The following is a 21764-nucleotide window of genomic DNA, read 5'->3' as shown; positions in this document are numbered from 1 at the left end:
CTAAATAGATGGCGGTACCAATAAAATTTCCATATTATTTCTCATGAACACTAACCTTCAAAAGGTACCTATCAAAATTTCATGGCATTGTGATGTTTGGTCCACGAGCTACAGAGATATTTAAGTGACGCGTTACTTTTGTTGAAAATCACAGAACAAGCTAAACAATGCACAGTGGTCCTAATCATGTCACAATACGCGTTTGTTTATTTGTTCTTCAGGGGTTGATTTTTGGGCTTTCATGTCTTCAGAAGAAATTCTATTTGGAATCTTTAAATATAATTGAAATTGTACTCAATCAACCTACAAGTGAGTTAAAAAAATTATTTTGCATACAATACGAGATAGAGAACTCACACCTTTAGAAAAGTTGTAGATCATGTTTAAACAAGAAAACATGTCGAACACATGAAAAGTTTAAAATGCGTTGGTGTCAAGATATGATACATTGTCTATTAGAGACCCCCAAAATCAAGTTTTCCCATCATACCTTTTTTCAATGAACTTTAAGAATTTTTGAATGTTGTACGACTATATTCTCATTACCGAAATACATATTTTTGTCAAAGATTGCATATTTTAAGATAACAAACCAAAAAATTTTTGAACATGTTAATTACAAAATACTACGTATTCGAATATCAATATCTCGAAATGTGGAAATATATGGAAAATTTCAACAAAGTTCGAAAATATGATCAAAACACTATTAGAAAAATTAGTAGTCACAACTAAATTCGCTTAAATTTATATGAAATCACACTTTTTAAAAAGCATGCCCTAAAATTCCCATTATATACGGAGCACCCTAACATACAGTATTCATTAACCTTGCCCTTAAATTCAAAATTGCTCGAAGCGAGAAAATAAGGAGCAGATAAAAACAAAACAAACAACTTTCCACAAAGTATTGAAACATAAATGAAGGAAAAGGTCTCCTAATACTAAACAGATTAAAAATATTTTATTGAAAGAACTCATGTCTGTTTTCAGGAAATTATTTTTACTTATGTCTGAAATTTTCAACTGCTCTAATTTTCTCGTTATCTTTTATTGATATTGAATTCAAGGTACAGGGTTAATGAATACTGAATGTTATGATAAGAAAGCATTGCGATCCTTTTGTGGAATTTGGCCTTTCTGTCGAAGCTGATTCATAGCGTGCAGAATCATCGCATGGCTAGTACTACGATCCTACTGACACTAATAATCCTTCCAGGTCGGGACACGAACATAAGACAACTGACTTGTAAGGCCAGTGCCCTATGCATTAAATCGCCAACCCACAAGCATGTTAGGGTGCTACATATATATTGGGGAGTGAGTAAACTTGTAATTAAATTGTATCAATAAGTATTTTGATAATTTAAGTATAATTGTTGAAGATTTGAAAATTGTAAAAATACATTAAAAAAGTTATTATGGAAATTTTGGGGGTTCCCAATAAATAATGTGTCATATCTCGACACCAATGGATTATAAAGTATTCATGTCTTCGGCATGTTTCCTTATTTAAACATGATCTACAACTTTTCTATTGAATTCACTTTATCTCGTATCCTTAAACAGCTATCCCACATACTGCGGTAAAAGCACACTTACGCCGTTAAAAAGTCAATTTTGTAGAGCTGATGATTTGTAGCAAATTTTTGGAAAACGAAAGAACTGAAAACATACGTTTGAAAGTACGTGTTTGTACATTGATTCCAGCCAGATTGTTCAAAGTTCAAAGTGCTAATCGTTGACACCTAATTATAAGGTTTATATGGGAGTTTTAAAACGGATTAGTACGCAATGTTGTAAAAGGCAGCTTTTGCCATATACCGTTATTCTACCCCAAGCTTTCGAAAGAATTCAATATTTTTTTATTTTGATGCAAATTGCTACTAATGCTTCACGAAAGTGCACTAATTAGCACAAGCTCAATTGGTGGTAGTTCGAAATTGATGGGTAATGCAATAGAGGAGTGTGGCACCTCCCAAACTAATAGCGAATTCAGTTTCGAACATCAAATAACTGCTCACTTAGATTGCCATGGGCGTGTCTGTCAGACGGTTCATTCATGTTTCGTAAGCCTTTTCGATTGCCCGTCTCCGTTAGTCGAATTTCTTGGTACAAAATTTCATTTGTCATGCCTGATTTTTCGCACCGGCAAACCTGATTTCAACAATAAGTTAAAAAATGAGTAATTAGGTATCCTAAGGGCTATACTTTGAATCACCAATTGTTCAGTTTCCAGTAAATAACAGTGATGACCAAAACTTTTCTACATTCATAATCTATTAACCTAATCAAAAGTCATATGAACCGGGTTTCGGTTACTAGCTTTAACGCTCGTCATACATAGTTAGAAACCAAGAATATAACTAGGAAAAATCATTAAATCTCTTTGATTTTAATCACAGAAACACTATTATTGATTTCAAAAATGTCGAGTATTTGTGATTTTTTTGGAAAATGACATCGAAAAACCGCCTCGAACCGAAAAAGCAGATAAGACTACAACTAATGATTTCAAATGTTAGCGAATTCCGAGATAGATTTAGACACAGTTACCTTACAGAAAACAATTTACCATTCGGTAGCTGAGCAAATAAGTGTCTCAAAAAATCAAACCAAAACAATGTCTCATTGCTCACAACGTTTGCCATTAGGATGCGAACTGGCTTCAACAAGGTAGTTTGAATCAGAAATCAGCGCGCGTAAAAGCAACTGTTGGGGTGCAGCCCGCCGGTTCCTCTTTGAGCTACATCAGTTCACGCTGAACAATCAAAACGCTTGGTTCGAAATCTTTCCGCAGCACCAACCAGGTGTGAAACAGTCGACCACAATCATCACTGTGTGAGCTAAAGAATCAATTAACTATAACTAAAACGTGGCGCTACTAGTGATGAACCGATATCAAACAACGTGAGAAATAAATTGAAGAAAAAAACTATTTCAACATGAAACAACTACTGTTCAATACCTGTGCTTTTCTGCTGTTTGTTCCATTTTCTCCTATCATTCTGTTGTTTTTCGTAACACTTCTCATCTACCGTACTATCGTGACAAATGCAATCAAACTTTTCCATGGATCGCATTTTTGCGGATTTCTCGAAGGACTGGATGCAATATGGAACGTGGAAAAGGGCAGTTCTCGATCGATGATCAATTTGATGTTTTTCATCGAAGCTCCGGTCGGAGATGAACACGAAAAAGTTCCCGCCAAATTTCTTCACAGTGTTAGACAAACGGTAACGGAAAAACTGATGGGTTCCAGTCGGCCCTATCCTCGACTCTTCTGGACTCGCCGACAAACGCTGGGCTATTGCTACTGGACCAATAGCTCCAGGCTCACTATTGAGGATTATGTGCGTTTTATGAATCCCATCGGCGTGGACCGGGACGTGAAATTTATTCGAGAAGAAAAATTGCGAGTGGCTGTGGCTGCGATGAGTAATCAGCATTTGCCGGATGGTCACGCTGCTTGCTGGGAACTGTTGATCGGAACGGAACCTGTCGAGGGAACATCGCACAGTTCCGTGAAATATCCTGTAAGTATTGCTGGAAGGTGCTCGGTTCGGTTATAGAGTTTAATGTTATGATATATCGTGAGAATCACAAGAACACGCGGTATTTTGGGGTACAGATTGTTGATTCATGATCGTCACTATTCGGAGTCAACAATAAAACGATTCGTTACTATGCTAGACCACTGTGTTGACAGTAAATCACGGATCAATCGAATGGCATGAATCAAAAATATTACATTAATCGATTCATAAGACGCAGTTATTATCGAAGGGGTCGAAACTGGCTCCCAGTGCTCGTGGTTAGACCGAAGACGTTTAGCTCACCCGCCGCAGTTGCTTTGTTGAGTTTGAGAATCACTGCCAAAAAGCAACAGTTCCATATAACTTAATTGCACAGACAAGCGCAGAAATTTTGACCTTTCTTCTTACATAATTTCTTGCGAAGCTTGAATGGAGAAACATAACGTAAATCCATCTTTTGCTGCGCAACGTTTTGCATTGTTTGTATAATATTTGCAAAAAATGTCGATTCTCAAATATAGCATTTATTATGCAACCACCCGTTATAGTGAAATTTTGAAACTCTCAGAGTGACTGGTGAAGTAAAGCAGATAAAAAACTTGTTTCGACATGCCCTCGAATTTTCAGATTATCACTACCAAAATGAAAGTCATTGGGTAGCGGAATGAAAAACTTGCTTTTTTTTCAAAACTTGCTTCTTTCAAAACTCGCTTCATTCAACATAATACCACAGACTAACAGACATGACAGTATGAGTAAATTCTTATGAAAATAATTTTTCGTGATGCACTAGTTCCACCTATATTGTACTGCGCGAACTATTTACTATCTGTACACCCCTTGTGTTATGTAAAAGTTTTTTTACTAGTTGGTTTCCCCTCGTTTGTCAACACCGATCAGCTGCTTGCAGGGATGCCTGATTTCATCAAAATATTTGAAAATGTATCGTCACAATAAATTATTGGATTACGTTGATAATATGTTTAACTTTTTCGCGATGTTGGAAGGTAACCATTTATTTGACTCAACGTTGTTCATCTGGACTATTTTTTATTGTGTTGGTAGTTTTCACTCGAAATTAAGTGGCGGCAGACCAGAAGCAAGTAAATATTGTAACAAAACGGGTTCGATTTTGTATTGCGTTGGAGGATGAGAAGTAGGCCCAATTATGTATATAGTTTTGGCAATATGTATTAAATCTGTATCCTGCATGAAATTCGCATGCCATTCTGTATGAATGGCAACTCTGTTGGTAAATGAAAAAAAATAAACACAGTCTAGATGACAGACATGATGTTTTTGATAGGGTAACGTGACGCCGAAATGACCGTTAAAATGATTGAAGAATCTAATTTGAGTGTCCTGTCTGTTAGTCTGTGATAATACGTAATATCAAATTCAGCCCTTTCATTCGAGCGAGTTCACCGGTAACCACCGCATGGTTTTCAATAATCATTCTAATTGAATTGTTGAAATTGATACTGAACCTTGGTCGTATTCTTTAAATACGAAAAAGAAGCTAAAGAAATTCATTGCGGACTGATTCAACTATGACAATATATGACAGAATAGGGAATATTGCACAAATTGAGTTTTAACCAGCTTTGGACGGAGAAGGAAATCGACAAGTGGCTATCGCAAAAGCAAAATAAATTGTATCAATCGCAAAAAATGTTCTGCCGTTTCGATTTTGTTTCTCCGTGTTTTTAAAAAGTCATATGCATATAGGTTGTGTAAATTAAATCACTATGATAAACCGAAAATTCATCGACTACCTTCAATTTTAAGTTATTTATATTTTTGTTAGGTTTGAGGTAATTTCATTATTTGAAACGTTTTCTAACTGATGGAATAACAACTAGACCAAACCGGTATTTCATAACGCATTGCTGGTCTGCATATTTGTTTATGAATTACCACATTTTTTTAAGCAGAGCTTTGAATTTTAATTTACAAGAGGAGATCAACATAATTATTGTCCTTATTTGGATATTTCATATAATTATTTCACTTCGTCTAGATCTTTTCTATCTGTGATCCTTTGCTTGATCTGACCATGTCAATTACAAACCTTTTGATTTCATGACTTGATTCCTAAGTTATGTGATAGTTACAGTGAATTTGAGTTAAATTATGCTAGCAAGTATTCTGCACGTGTGGACGGGAGCTGGATGATGGAACAGACAGTAATATGTAAATGCCTTGCTACGATGTTTACATACAAGGGAATAACTACGATGTAGGGAGTATAACGATTATTACTGAATGGTGTAAGAAAAAAATATCTAGGTTAATGATATTTCTTATCGCACTTGATGAACCTGCCATTCGTGTTTTAAAAGTGTATCATAAATTAAACTGTAATTGGTAATGTCATAATCAAATCATTCAATTTTTTTAACTATCAACATATGCCAAAACTGTTGTTAATTTTGCTTTTTCTTTGAAGAAAAAACAGATTTCGCATTAGTTCGGTTGATTTTAAAGTGAATATTTCAAAAAGAAACGTCATTGTTCATAAACCTGTTTTTTAGATGTCCTTTTATAGCGTTCTCAATGTTTATACCTTTCTCATATAGAAAGGCTAGGCAATCTCTGTTAAAACCGACTTTACAACCGGGACCCAGAGGACCGAATTTCATTTACCATTCGATTCAGTCACTCAATTTTCTCAGAGATGGTTGAGCCGATTTTCTCAAACTTAGATTCAAATGAAAGGTCTCAAGGTCCCATACAAAGTTTTGTTTGGAGCCGACTTCCGGTTCCGGAATTACAGGGTGATATGCACCAAAAAAAGGAAAAAAATAGTCACACACGTTTCTTAGTGATGGCTGAACCGATTTTCACAAACTTAGATTCACATGAAAGGTCTTATGGCCTCATATAATTTTCCAGAATTTCATTTGGATCCGACTCCCGCTTCCGGAATTGCAAGGAAATATGTGAAAATTTATGAAAAAATGCGCAATCAATTTTCTCGGAAATCTCGTTACCGATTTTCGCAAACTAAGAAGCAAATAAATGGTCTTAAAAATCTTTAAAAAGACCCCGAAAAGTTTATACAGATCCGACTTCCGGTTCCGGTAATACAGCGCGATTAGTGGAAATTTTCAATTTCATGAGTAATTTTTCACAAGCGATAGCTAAACGAGGTGCACATTTTTATCAAACTTATTGCTAAATTCATCTAGTTGGCAGATCTTGTTAATTAATGAATATATAGAACTACTTTGGGACTACTAGTCCCCGGATTCCGCTTCTGAAAGCACCGATAGTAGTGAAGAAAATCTCCAAAAACGGAACTCACTTCGATTTTTTAGCAACGGTTAAGTCGATTTTCACAAATCATGATTCAAATTAAAGCATTGTCTTCAAATATACTGTGCAATTTCATCCTGATCCGACTTCCGGTTCCGAAATTATAGGACGATGAGATTCATATTCAAAATGACGATGCAAAACTAGTACGCGACGGTACGTGCGGCTTTGCTCCATTCGCAGCGTGCTTTGTTCAATTTCGTATAACGTGCAGGGTTGCAACATTTAAAATTTAAAATTAAAATTGAAAATTTATTCAATTTGTACCTACTTTTTTTATAAAAGATATTTTTATTCAGGCCTATTTTCAGCTAAAATTTTTTTGTATTGGATCTCGTTGTCGCCCTTTTTCTAGGGGGAGAGGAGCTTCCATTTCCTTCCTGCGAGGATTGAGGGGCGGTTTGTTCGGGGTTCGTCTCGTCATCCATTGCCGTGGTATTGTTGTTGATTTCGTTTCTAGTTGCTGTAGATGCGCCTTGTTGTACATTGTTTGCAGTTGCTGATTGGTTGGGATACTTCACTGTTGTTGGTGACTGTCACAGGTGTACTGGGGTTGCTTGGGGTTGGTGTGAAGGAAGCGCCGTTGTTCTTTGGTGTGATTGTCTCCTTGTCCAGTTTATCACATGGCTTATCGTAATGAACATCTTTCTGGCAATATTGACACGTAGCCATCTGATTATCATAGGTAACAAATAATTTGCACGGGATTCTTGTATTCTGACCGAATGTCACATAAAAAGGTATAGGCCTTTTCAAGCACATGCGTAACAAACCTACGCCAGTTAGAATACCGAGGAAAAAGCCCTTCCACTTTTCTATTTCGATAGAGAGAATCTCTCCGTATTGGGGAAGATCATGCACACGCACTTCTATAGCGCTATCTTCCATATATACTGGAATGTTGTATTTGATATTTTCATGCTCCACATAGTGCACATTATTATTGCCTTTAACGAATTGAATTGCATCCAACTCTTTGTAGAACTGGATATAAACAACATTATTGGTCTTATTGCATTAAAGTAAATGCACACGTCTAATATCAAGATGCATTTGCTCCTTAAGCAAACCTTCAAGTTCTCGTATCGAAGGTCGAATTTTGCACTGCCTGAAGTCAACAATAATTTTATTCTTTCGTACCGGCGGTAGCTTTTGTTCGTTTGGTTCACTCATTTTCGAGGTCATTCTATTGTTCACTACACAATACCGTACTTGGTTTCTTTCGTCCCGAATGTAAGCGGTTTTGTTTTATCGACTGACTTGGATGAGATGTGAAAGCGAACTGTATTTGTACCTATTTGTTAGTGTTATTACAATATCATGAGAACGACACTTTTCTAAAAAAGTGCACTTATTGCTTTTTTTTAATTTTTGGAAATTGGCTCGAAGTGCTAAGTGTTCTATATCATTCGACACAGTTCATGGAGTTGAGCAATGTATGTGTCTGTGTGTGTGTATGTATGTGAGTTACTATTGAATTTCACACCGTCATTGCTCTAAATGAGCGAAGGGTAAAATTCTTCTAGATTTTGCTTAAAACTGATTCAATTTGTAGGCTACATTAGTAACTTACTAAACGAACCGACTTTGGCTAAATTGGTTCCAAGTTCCCGGTTCTAAAAGTACCAGAAGTAGTACTCAAGAAGTTTAAAACGAGACTCACTCAATTTTCTCAGAGATGATTTGATCGATTTCAACAAACAGGCTAAAAAAAAGTCCCTTTAGTCTCACAGGTTGCTGTTTAATTTCATCCGAGTCTGATTTCCGGTTCCAGAACTATAGGGTGAAGTGGGTTTTTTAATATTTAGTGCGACGATGCAAAATAAGTAAAAACTCTTATAAACTTGACATAACTGTTTACAACTTGGAAAGGCTATGTTAGTTTATACCCCAAGAAAGTTTCTTATCTTATTCAAGATTGAAAAAAAATTTCTTCACTAAATCTTCTGGTGATATTTTCGAAAATATTAGTAATATGAGAAAGGCAGAAAAACTCGGCGAGGAATATCGGTGGCAACCAAATGGATTTTATCCCGGATCCGGGATTCCAATACACACGCCGGCAGCTCAGTCATCGCCGATGAGGAAAAAAAACGTCCCGGATAGTCCTGGATGGTTCCGTTCCGGTATAGTGCGAACAGGCTATAAAATTTTTTTATTTTCGTTTGGGCACAAGACGGGTTCAGGTTGGAAAAAAATGCTTACCTGACCATCTCTAGTGAACAGTGTATCATTTTGCATCGCTTTGCGTTCCTCGCTCATTGTGGTTGCACCTTGCGAACTAGTTACATTCGATCAAAGCAAACCAGTCAGAGTGAATGCGATCACGATTAAAATATCGTACCTAAACTATTTCTATTTTTGATGATTGTCAGAAAATTGTGAATTGATAATCTTTGCTTCGCTCCGCATTCCACACTCATTCTGACTGTACCCTTAGACGAAATCTAAATTCTCCGATAGAAAAAATGAAAACTCTTTTATTTGAGACATTATTCTCACTAATTTTTATTTAAAAAAAAACAAATAAAGGTCGATAACTGAACACTGGGTTTTTATCTGAATAGAGAAAGGATAGTTCTTTGCATTTTTCTATCGTTAGGTGAAATAAGCTATTGCAAAACACTTGATATAAATTTTAATCGAGAGTCTCAGGGTAACTTCGGAATGATGTTTTTCTAGAATTATGAAAATTCTGAAATAATTTCAAGACAAGTTAATATAGATAAACCGTCATTAACAGATGGCATCATTTGTAGTTTTTACCATTTTTGATATTCTCTTTTATTCAATTGATTTTATCACAAAATCATGATAACGATTCTATTCTATAAAATTATACTTATTGCCTTTCTCATACATAAAGTTTGCACAATCATTTGAAAAACTTACTTGTGAAAATTGTGTCTATTTTTAAGCGTGTAAACTATTTTTAAGCGTGAAACGAGCAACCGACCTGTCAAAACTATGAAAAGCTTCCCACTTAGAAAATAAAACGTCCAACGGAAGCCCTCTGTCGGTCCAATACGTTGAACCGTTGGTCCGATGAATGCCAAGTTTTAGAATAAAAAAATGGAAAAAAAACCTAATCGACTCCAACACTAAAAAATCGATTTTAAATATTTAAGGTCGATTTGCAAACAACATTTTTGATTTCGATGAAATTTTGTTACAAGATAGGTGATTACGTCCCCTACCTACAGTCAAAGATTTAAGTTGGGCACTTTTAAGGAAAAAAAAAGTTATTTGAAAATAACTTTTCTTTGTCCAAAGTGATTTTTTTAGTGTAATTCTATCGAAAACTAAACTACTGAAGATCATAATCAACTCAGAATCCAGTTTCCCCAATATCGACGGCGCGCTTAGTAGTTCAGTCGAACTTATGTGGATTTGCATGTTTAATTATAACATGCAAGTGGCACAACGACTCTTTCCAGCTAGGGTACCGGCTCCAGTAAAGACTGTCCCAGAAAGTATGGACGCACTTTGATTTCGCTGTAAATAATTCACAAGTGTTAGATATTCAAATTTTTTTCGATATACTGATAATATTAGACTACAACAACAGAATATTATTCTCAACATTTGCTTCTTAGCCATTGTAGACTAGCTGGCACACCCTCATGCGAACGTTCCTCATTAAATTCCGTACAGACTTCTTGGCGACAAGTTTTTACATCTTTTTCAAACTGTTGAATGGTTTCGGCTGCCGAGACATGTTTCCTAAGATGTGCCTTCGTAATGCCCAAAATTCCTCAATTGGTCGAAGTTGTGGGCAATTTGGTGGATTCATGTCTTTTGAGACGTAGACATTTTTGGTAGTATACCATTCTACCGTCAATTTGGAGTAGTGGCAAGAAGCAAGATCTGGCCAGAAGACAACAGGATCCTTGTGGCTTCGAATCATGGGTAGAAGTCGTTTTTGTAAACATTCCTTGATGTATATTTCGCTGTTCATTGAAGCAGTGGTGATGAAGGGTTTCGATTTGTAATCGAGTTTCACGTAGGCAAGGATTTGTAATCGAGTTTCACGTAGGTTTCGTCGTCCATAATTATGCAGTTAAAATTTCCAGCAAGAATCGTATTGTACAGTTTTCGAACCCTCGGCCTGACCGATGCTTCTTGTTTCGGACTACGATTTGGTTGTTTATGCTTCTTATAAGTTCGAAGATTCAAACGTTCTTTAGCATCCATGTAACATCCCGAACTGAAACCTCCTTCTTTTGCCCGAACGCCTTCAGTATACGTTTATCCAACTGAGGGTTAGCAGGACCTTTTTTTCGACCCGTTTTCGGTTTATCCTCAAAGGTTTATCCTCAAAAGTTATCCTCACCGAACTTCCTGATTGCATTTCGCACGGCATTTTCACTCACTCCTTCCATTTTTGTTATCTTTCTCAGTGACAGTCCACGTTCTGTGCACCATTTGTACACAATTTTTCGACGTTGTTCTGCTGAAAGTCCACGCATTTCGAAACAAACTAATCTTCTTCTTCTTTCTGGTTGGCGTCACCTCACTTGAGATGACGCCGAATTGATGGCACAGCAACTAAGGCTATATTGCCAGTTAATTTTCGTTTATAGTCCAATGGACTTTATTTTCACTTGACTACAAGCGAAAATCTCGCTGTGTGACTGAGTCGAATCGTCAAAGTACGGCTGAAAATCCTTTCTTTCTGGCGAAATACTCGAATTTTCTCCGGACTAACACGATGCAACGTGCTCACCCGTTGAGAGTTTCACCGGAAGTGGAAACAAACTAATGAAAACGAATAAACAACTGAACAAGTGGTTAGAGAAAAGTGTAAACAACAGGACGCAGCCATAAAAATTGACAGATTCTGAACCATTGCGAAATGGCAGCGGTTTTTAATTGCGTCCATACTTTCTGGGACAGTCTTTAGTCGTCATCTTAGCTCTAATAGTCATCTCATATACGAGAACTATTTATTAGAGTGAGACTTGCTGTCTCCGTTCGATAAATTAACCTTAAGGGTAAAATGAAAAAAAAAATGCATTCGTTTCGAATCTACGCGTCAATTTCAACATTTCTCACTAAACAATTTTCGAACTATTTTTTCTACTGTATTGCTCCTCAAAGCAAAGATACTGCATTCGATTTTATGAAAGTCGAGAAATCGGCAAAATAATATGGTGACTCAATACAGTCGAAACATGTGGAATCATGACAGACGAGGCTCATTTCAAGCTATGTGAAAGTGTAAATACTCAAAATGTTCGCTTGATTTCGAATATGGGCTACGATTACGACTGTTTTATAACCTCCGAAAAATAAGGTTTTGGTCAGTAAACCTGAAACTCTCGAGCAACTGAAGGCCAACGAACGGCACGGAAATAGAATATCTTCATTTATGAAGGATACGGAAAAACTAATATGAAACATGCTTTTAACTAATACAACATAATATCAGCGTGCTTAGGAAACGAAATATGCGGCTTTTTTTTCATTGTCCCCAAAACAATGACACTAATTAAAACATTTGAAATCCATACCATATCTACCGTCTGATACATATTACGCATTGATTAGCATAGAGTGCTGTTGTGAATGCTTAAAAAGTCTCAAGCGTCATGCGTGATAAAAACCTAACCTAACACTTCCTACTATATAGGTGTAGTATTCCTGATTACTGATTCATCGTAAACGTGTGTGAGGTTCATAGTTCTTTCATTCAATTTTGATTTTTTTGGTGCGTTTTAGAGTGTTAGCAAAGCTAATCGAGAAAAGTTGCATCACGAATAGATGTCACGGTGAACTGCTTACACGAGCCTAACCTACGCAACAAGATACTATCTGCACCCAAAAACTTTAATCAAGCAGTCCATTCACAACGTTATTGCTCCGTTCCACGATCGAAAGTAAGACCAATCCTGCCCAAACGCAGTGTGGAAAGATTTATTTTCATGAGCAAAAGTAGACTTGACGATTTGAGTGGTTACACGAGTTCACCAAAACGTTAGGCCGAGCACATTTGCGTAATTTGAGGCTGTGTAAAATTTTCTCGTGCTGAGAACCGTTAGCACGACGTTTGGCTTTTTACATTACCTTATCTTATATGAGGCGTCTCAATGACACGATTTCATGTCAGGGCCGCATGAAGATCTCTTTCTGGAACCCAAATACTATTGTTTTGAGTTATTGCATTTAACAAAGAACATGAATTTTATTTCTCCATACAATATTGTTCAGCAACGCTAAAAAAGTTAGTTTCATTATATATATTGACTGAAATTTGAGACTTTAGATGTCATATGCACAAAATCTCATTGGGAGTTGGCAGCACCCTTTCATATGTCAATGAAACTGTTTGGATATGTAGACTATGATGAAAATCAAGTGAAGTGATTTGCGATCGGTATCACTTAACGGTGGAAATCAAGCGAAGTTAATGTAGATCCTTATTACGGAAGTCGCTTTAGAGAGCAAAATAATTACTTGCATCAGCTTGACGTTATTATAAACATCGCGTCACAAACATTCAAAAAAAAAATTACTACAGTGATGCGTGATACTGGTACTAGGTTATATCAAGTAAAACGTATTCACAAATATATCACTTTCGTTTGTTTATTTCGGGAACATAACGTCAGTATACACAAAACAATAACTAGCGTAATTAAGCAGTGAGTGGTGCTACAAGATACGAATGAGGGGTTTCAAAGGTTTTCTAATCACACAATAAGATCTATTGAAATAATCCTTAATCTTCCAATTAACTGTTCTAATTATTCATGTATTGATTTACCTTCTTATTGTAGGTTTTGCTCCGTTTACATCACACGGCCGGCGATGGAATGACAATTGTCAGACTTATTCTGGATACCATTACCGGGGATCATAAAGCACTGGCTGCTCGTATATCAGCAGATATCCCAAAGAAACAAACCATGCAACGAAGCTTAAGTTTCATCCAGCTGATTAAAGTCCTGTTTAATGGACCGGCATTCTTACTTCGAATGATGTTTCAAAAGACGGAGAAAAACTGCTTAAGCGGGGGGAAAATTACCGAACATAAGGTTGTTAGCTGGTGTCATGAGGCTGATCCTTCCAGTGAACAGAAATCGATAATACAAATCGTGAAAAACACGAAGCAGCTTATTCCAGGTTCTAGATTCTCGGATATATTCCTGTTGGCGCTTGCAAACAGTTTGTTTAAGTACTTCGAAGCCAAAGGAGAGCCTTACCAAGACGGTGTGGTGTCCGTGATTGTACCAGGACGATCGGGGAGTGAAGGTATTGTTTCAATCAGTTGAAGGCAATTATTGTTTATATATGTTTATCATAACTTCCAGCAAAATCACTAAAAATCAAAAATCGATTCACAACACGTCGTCAAATGCTACGAATCAACCAAGGAATTCAACTAGACGATCCAGATAGGCTTTCCAAGTTACGCCAACAGCTATCGATCTTAGCTCGAGGATCAGCGTCAACGCGATCGGCATCTTCCCAAGCAGTATACTGTCAATTTTAATGTTTACATTCTCATGAATCTAAATTCAATGTTACTTTCAGATAATATCAATCTTCATTTCATTCCTGTCAAACTTATTACCGATTGCACTATTGAGGCTATTGGTAACAAGTTTCCGGGCCAATGTCGTTTTTTCGATTTTACCCGAAATCGGGAAGGTAAGCTTCCAAGAACACCAGATGGCCGGTCCGACATTGTTCTTACCAAACACAGGAAACATTTCGGTGTGTCTCGCAGCAGTCACATTCGGTAACAAAGTGCACCTGGGAATACTAGCTGATCAATCAGTCATTCCAACTGCCGACGAAGCACATTCCATTTTGAAGGAGATTATTAGCGAAATAGAACGAATGGGAGTGGTATTGGAAAATTCTCCGAAGGAAACCACAGTGAAGTTTGAGTTTGAGTAATTTTAACTATTCATAAGTTCATAGCAAAAAATATGTAAATTAGTATTTATGAGTAAAAAGGAGATTTCTTTCAATTTACGTACCCATGTTTCAGTCCGTTATCAACATTGTTTTATATCAAATGTCTTCTTCATACTAGCACTTTTTTGTTTCTTATCTCAGTTCCGTAACATATCTAATAGGTAAAACTATTTCAGTATAATGACTTTTTCGATTTTTTGCGCACCTTAAGCCAACATCCAATCGAAACGTTACTGCCTTTTTGGATTGTTTACTCCCACCAATTGTCGTGAACTCGTTGCATACAGAAAATTCAACTGGTTAAGTGAACTATCCGCACTATTTAAAGGCATTGGACAAAATTGAAGCAATACATCTGATGGTTATCCAAATAATACTTCAATCGGATAAAATTTCCATTTACAAAATATTGCTCACAATTCGTTTTCTTTCTAAGCCACTAATAGGCAACCTCAACTTAGTAACTAAAACGATCCTTTCTCTCTTTCATTCGCAATCATAAACAACACATTCCTAAATGCTCTAAGTTACATCACAAAAACACATTCTTATGCGCCCACATTCCCTAGTCTTTGTTGGCTGGCCGTTCTGCAACATACTGATTCCGAGCTGATAATGCACCTTTTGTTTGCTCAGATTTGCCTGTTGAATTTGCTACCGGTTATTTTTGTTTGCTCCTGAACGTATCACTACTTTTTACAATTTAGTCTTCCTCGAGAGTTTCACAGATTTTGCTTATTTGATTCAGCTGATTAGTTTAGCGATAGCTTGTTGCGGTGAGTAATTGTAAATTTTATATGTGATTTCTTTGTTTATTTCTTTTCTACTCCTAACGATTCAGACTTTCACAGATTTTTGGTAATATTGTTAAAAATTCTCCTCCCCCACCAGGACTCCAGATCAAACGGTTTGAAGTCTACCAGCACCGGACTTGGTGGATCATTGTAGTATAGGGTGGTCGTACTGCAATTCGAGCAGGTGGAGGACGCTGAGCTGGTACTGCAAGACGATGAGAGGGAGGTGTTGGAACCTTTAAAAAAATGTTGTCAAATAGTAAATAAACGGAGTACGAACAGTAAGGATATTTTTTTCTCTCACTTGTGCTGTCAGGTGATCCTGGAACATCATAAGGATTGGGGGCTACCGCCATATTCCACGCTGTACGATGAGAAAAGAAGAAAATACACCTTTGAAACTTTGACATAGTTCGTGAACAAAAGTTTAAGGTTGATATTCCTAACAAAATTATAATGTAACTAGACTGTTTATACATCCTTAATACTATTTGTACGTCATGTAATTCTAAAAACTTGAATGACCCGGTTCACTAGAAGATTGATAGTACCTATTATTTTTTACGGGAAAGGACCAGCCTAGAGGCCGAGGCCAGAACAAGTGTTTCTCTTTTCCTACTTTCGATTACTAGATTCTTTCGATGATTCAAAACTGGAGACTCTTTTTACTAAACTACGAACGAACCATTTTTGTTTCAATATTTCTACCTATTTTTGCGAAAGTTTTTTTTCACTTATCTATTATTTGATTTTGCAAAAATATTTTTCTCATTGTTTGATATTTCTCGCTTTCATTTAAATTTAAGTTTTAGAAAATCATTTACGATTTCTCTAATAAAACTATAAGATCTTTCATTTGAGTTTAGGTTCGTGAAAACCTGTTCGGCCTTCTCTAAGAAATCAACGTGAGCCCCATTCTGGGGTCTTTGGACTTTACTTCCGCTACTTCCGGAACCGGGAATCCGATACAGTCGTAAGTTTGTTTTCACCCATCAACCTTTAATTCCGGAACCGGAAGTTGGCTCCGGATGAAAGTGAAATTTTTTCCATTGAATCATCGGGGACGAGTAGAATTTTTTGTGTTTAATTGGGTACGGGTCGGGTTCGGTTGTTGGTAAATAGAAAAAATAAGACGACACGATCAATATCATAGCGGTGGATTGTCTACTGAACCGATTTTGGAATTCAGCCTTTCAACTGAATCTTGGCAGAATTTAATTGTCACTAATAAGCAAAAAATAACATTGCAACAAAACCAAAACCTTTTAATTAGCATTTTATTTGTTCGTGTATGATGCATAGGAGAATAGAAACATGGAAAAGTTGATTCAGTCGTGATCCGACAAAAGTGGAAAGGTCATTCAATCGTATGTCGAACAGCGTCTATCAGCTGATTGCGTGCGTCTGTAGGTCAATCCAGTTATAGGACTCAATCATTATTTGTTCTATTTATTTGGAAGTATTAAAATCACCACATGCTTGATTTGAAGCCTCATTTTTTTGTTACTTCTACCTCGATAACACTTTACACATCACTAATAACCGCCCTTAAAAACTAACCAGTTTTTGGAAATTTTGGATAGAAAATAAATAACGAAAAATTCAAACTATAGTTCAGCAGAAATACAACAATCATACGGAGTTATACAGCTTCCGGCGAATCTAGGAGAAGCCAAAATGATTTTATTTCGATGAATAAAAAAGTATCGAATACTAAATGGTCAATGCTTGTGAATTATTTCTTATCGTATTATGTTGAAAATTCCATATTATACGGCTCAAGCCCGAAACCAACTGATGCACCTTGAGATACTACAGCTTAAAATCCACAACTTCGTTATAAAACTTTTGTTTTTCCTAAATTTATAATACGGCACAGGAAAATACTGTTCCATTATCAGCATTACTGCGAAAATATTTAGACATCGTTCCGCGCTTCTGACGAATAACAATCACTGAAAACATCTTACATGCAAGAAATCAACACTTTGCGTCATTTTAACCGTCGAAATATGAACTGACGCACGATTTTTTGCCGAAGATCAACGAAATTGAAGAAGTGAGAAAATTTTATGAAATCAGAAGCACATTTTGTGTACCGCAAATTATGCAAATGTTTTCAGATTCATATAATATTCAATGATCTATCAATCTTCAATCAATAATCAATCAAAATATTGTTCTATAAGATTTGACGAATTTGCACTCAAGACTTTAGTTGCATAGAATTTGAGAATAATTTGGGTTCAAAAGTAAAATGCATGTCTCTTTCAATATTAGAATCCAAATTTTTGAATCGAAGCCCGGAAAGCCAAGCGTAATATGCCATTCAACTCATTTCGTCAAGATAGCAAAATGTATGCGTTTGTGGTTGTGTTTAACGCAAATATGTACTCAATTTCCTCTGAGATTGGCTATGACTAGGGTCAAATAAAAGTTTCTATATTCCACAGAAAATTTTTAATTTTCATCCTGATCTCACCTTCGGTAGTAAAATTACAGGGAATTACAAAATTACTGGCGCAAAAAATTAGCATTCGATTTGCTCCGAGATGACAGAACTTCGATTCAAATGGCATTGTGCAAATTGTTTCACAATTACATTGGTTACGGAGTTACAGGAATTAGATTGATATGTGCACAAAATTTGTCTGAACTAGAATCTAATAGAAAAGCCTAAATTTGGTTTGGATCAAACTCCTTGTTCTGGAATTACTTCTTCGTAAATTCTAAACCGAATTTTTCTGCATTTATCTATTTCTGTACAATGAGGTAAAGAGAATTGACTACTTGCTCTGTCATTTCATAGAGAAGCACTTTATGATTAAATTTCTCTAGTTTGTAGAACTCAACTTAGTTATTCCGGTACTCGACTAACGACCCCGGAAGTGCAGGGAAAAATTATCAAAATACTGGAATATTGAAACAAAAAAAACTATAATTCAATTCATATTATCACTCACAACAACGATACAAAATCGAACGCGCCCCCAAATGACAGCACATTTTCATACTCACAATCATTTATGTATTTTATCAGCTCCTCGTGTTGCGGACTGAGGTGTTCTGCTACGGCTTGCTGTTGCTGTGCTCGCAGGTGATGTGTGGCTGATTTCTTCGTTGTCTGAAACACCGGACGAGGAACACTGGCAAAGAAGAAAAACGAAATAAAATCACTGTTATCTCTCATCAAACAATCGCTCGGCTATTGACACAGAAATATGATTCTCACAAAGGTTATACTATGTAAAACAAGCATTGGTCCATTTAACTGAACAAAGTTTGAAATAAACCTGCCAATCATTCTTCAAAGTCACTGAGTTGCATCATCTGACGTAGCAAAATCCTAGCTAGGGTCTGACAAAAACCTTCATCTAGCAGGCACAATCCTCGAGGGCAAATTACATAAACTACGTCTAATCTCGTTCAACACACATGTCTTTAAACGAGTAAAAAAACGGATAGGAAAAACTTAGACAAATGTACAACTTTCGGCAAACAAACGACGCATTTTCTCGCTTCAACACAACCTAAAGGAAGAAACACACATCTGAAGATCGAATTACGTCCCACAAGCAGTGTGGACCTCTAGCAAACTGCTTGTCAGATGAAACGAAACATATGCATGCATTCAAATGTCACCGCAATATCACAACGGCAGTACTTATCTGTCTGCTTATCGAGCGATTCTAGAGGAAGATATCTCTTCGCTTCGTTTCGTTTGCGTAGCACGGATGTTTCTTTTAGTAAGAAGGCAAATGTTTTAAAATCACCTCTAATTTTCTGGAGTTATATGTTTAAAGCAAAAACAAGTGAAATTTGAACTACCTGACATGACCTAATCACCGTAAAGAAGTTCTTCGGCGAATACTCTGGAACACGTTCCACAAGACTGCATTGAGCATACATAGAATGAAACATTATATAATTTTATACAATTTTTTTTGCTCATATAACATATCAAAAGATCAAAAGATCAAGATAAATGAATCAAACTTTGGGAAAAATAGTAAATTTTCTAACCGTAAAGCTGCTCCATCAATTCCGAAAGTCATAAAACTTTCATTGAGCTCTTGGGGAAATTTTTCTGAAATTGTTCAAGCACTTCAGGTCATCATCAGACAAAAAGATGTTTGATGCCAAGTAAAGTTGTCCACAAAAATAGTTTTAAAACTATATTACCCTTCCTATATGGAAAGGCTTTGCAATCATTGAGAAACTCGAATCGAAGGGCCGGGCATTCGTCAATCTCATTCCAGTTACGTCGGGTAAAAAGATCCGAAATGGAAACTATATCTATTTCCTTATAATAATATTGAGTATTCAATCAAACAAACGTTTGAAGTTGAACTGTTCAATTAGTTGATACATAAACGCTCATTTTTACAAGATTATCTTAAATTTCTCTTAAATATTACGATAACATCATAATGCTGCAATATAAAGCTGACATGTTGCACATATTACTGAACTTGACCTTCAGTTTCGACTTTGCGTGTGAAAAACCGTCAACCACACCAGCCATTCTATTAACACTAGTAAGAATATATGCAAACAACGGGCTTAAATTAAGATGCGATCGGTTCATCTTTTTTTTACTTAGGTAATGTAGCATCTGTGAAAAAAAAAACAAAAATTTCAGAGCAATCCTCATTAGTAGTTTCACTCTTTTTATTTAGATCTAAGAATCATACACTTATATATGAGAAATTATATAGAATCTTCACATATTCTAGCTTTGCAAGTCAATCTTATAACAAAAGTAGGAACCATAAGAAAACTTCCTTGATGACGTTTCTGGTAGGAAGCATCAAAACAAAACTACTGAGAATGGCTGAGATTGCTCTTGTTGCTTTCAACTTCAACAGTGTATATAACTAAAATAAGTCAAATGTACATATCATGGTCTACTGTTTGCGTAGCTCATTTACGATAGTCACGAGAATGATGTATAAATAAGACGGATAGAGTTCATCAACTGCAACATGAGTGTCCCTCACATGTTTGTTTGCCCTACGACAAGGCTTGCTCTGGTTGTCATGTTAACACGTGCTCAATATACCCAACCACAAGAGAAGCATGCACAGTTCACGCTTCCTATAGGTGACTAGAATGCAGGTTTTAACAAACGATCGACTTTCTCCCGGTTATGTAGTAACTTCCACCAACACGTGATCTGTAATGCAGTCGAATTCTAACATAGTAATGAAATTATCGTCACTATGTTAATATTTTAACGAAACATGTTACACTAAAGATCAAAATTTCATTTCTCCTTCAAAACTAAATTCATTCTCATTGGTTACGAAACAGACCGGCGTTTTACAGACAGCATTCTCTCTTCTATCACACATATTCTACACTAATAACCATACTATCGTATTTCACCATTAACTGCATCATTGTTACAAAAGGTTATGTAATACTAACAACATGCACCAAACTATCCTGCAATACAATGATGCAAAAATTCACTAACATGTTACTTCCCGCTTGCCACTATATATTGCCTAACAGCAAAAAAATCCAAATCCAATCCGCATCCCTGAATTTTTCAGGTTAGGTACTTGTTATGTAAACTTTTACTCACCTCAATTCACTGGCTATATCACAATCGCCGTTCTTCTTGCCCAAATCACGCATCAATTCAAACTTTTCATAATTTTGTGGTATTCCTAGAAAATTATCAAACAGAGAAAATCTCCAATAAATTCTTTTTATTTTCGCAAGTAAACTAAGAATGAAATAATCTGATCACAGCGAAATCGATTGCACAACATTTGGCCCCAAGATCGTCATATGATTTTCTGCCCACTCACAGCCGGTCTTCCAGCGTGCATACCTCTTCGCGTTTTTGCTACCAATTTGCTAGGACCTTTGGAAACGGTATACATTCTGTGAGCTCTTCAAAACCACTCAACCAACTTAACAGGAACTATCTCACTTCACAGACCAAACACAGGCGACAGACGGCCAATTGCCATTCATTAACAATTTCAAATGGAAAACTTTAATCAATCAGTGCAAAAGTACGACTGCTGTACCGCCACCGTCAACGAACCGCGAGGCCTACTATACACCCAAACTGTGTACGAGATTCTTGTGACAGAGCAAAGACTACGCGATTATTGGCTGTTTGTCTCTCTTGAGAGCGAATAGTAGGGACTCGAACCAACCGTCTTATCGACAG

The 21764-nt window shown here is 36.4% G+C and overlaps 2 protein-coding genes across 2 annotated transcripts; one reads left to right on the top strand and one right to left on the bottom strand.

The window, feature by feature from the left end:
- Window positions 1-2772: 2772 nt before the first annotated feature.
- On the top strand, window positions 2773-14858 carry LOC131436323 (uncharacterized). The gene is made up of 4 exons (XM_058604987.1): window positions 2773-3536; window positions 13634-14108; window positions 14168-14331; window positions 14391-14858. The coding sequence occupies exons 1-4, from the start codon at window positions 2946-2948 to the stop codon at window positions 14757-14759; spliced, it is 1599 nt and encodes a 532-aa protein (XP_058460970.1). The 5' UTR covers window positions 2773-2945; the 3' UTR covers window positions 14760-14858.
- Window positions 14848-21658, bottom strand: LOC131436324 (MAPK regulated corepressor interacting protein 2). Its single transcript, XM_058604988.1, has 5 exons — window positions 21417-21658; window positions 21165-21249; window positions 18593-18720; window positions 15879-15938; window positions 14848-15810 (listed from the first exon to the last, which is right to left on the bottom strand). Exons 1-5 carry the CDS (start codon window positions 21466-21468, stop codon window positions 15626-15628), a joined length of 510 nt encoding a protein of 169 aa, XP_058460971.1. The 5' UTR covers window positions 21469-21658; the 3' UTR covers window positions 14848-15625.
- Between the last annotated feature and the right edge of the window lie 106 nt (window positions 21659-21764).

The sequence above is a fragment of the Malaya genurostris genome, chromosome 3 (assembly GCF_030247185.1).
Source record: "Malaya genurostris strain Urasoe2022 chromosome 3, Malgen_1.1, whole genome shotgun sequence".
Taxonomy (NCBI): domain Eukaryota; kingdom Metazoa; phylum Arthropoda; class Insecta; order Diptera; family Culicidae; genus Malaya; species Malaya genurostris.
Note: the sequence above shows the minus strand (reverse complement) of the source record. Positions and strands in the feature narration are given on the sequence as shown.

Bases quoted from the DNA above. Each gene is read 5' to 3' on its own strand.
- LOC131436323 (XM_058604987.1), top strand. From the start codon at position 2,946: ATGAAACAACTACTGTTCAATACCTGTGCTTTTCTGCTGTTTGTTCCA. The intron at 14,109-14,167 runs GTATTGTTTCAA...CATAACTTCCAG, and splicing joins AGGACGATCGGGGAGTGAAG to CAAAATCACTAAAAATCAAA. The intron at 14,332-14,390 runs GTATACTGTCAA...TGTTACTTTCAG, and splicing joins GATCGGCATCTTCCCAAGCA to ATAATATCAATCTTCATTTC.
- LOC131436324 (XM_058604988.1), bottom strand. From the start codon at position 21,468: ATGTATACCGTTTCCAAAGGTCCTAGCAAATTGGTAGCAAAAACGCGA. The intron at 21,250-21,416 runs GTATGCACGCTG...ATAATTTTCTAG, and splicing joins GGTAGCAAAAACGCGAAGAG to GAATACCACAAAATTATGAA. The intron at 15,811-15,878 runs GTGAGAGAAAAA...ATTTTTTTAAAG, and splicing joins AGGATCACCTGACAGCACAA to GTTCCAACACCTCCCTCTCA.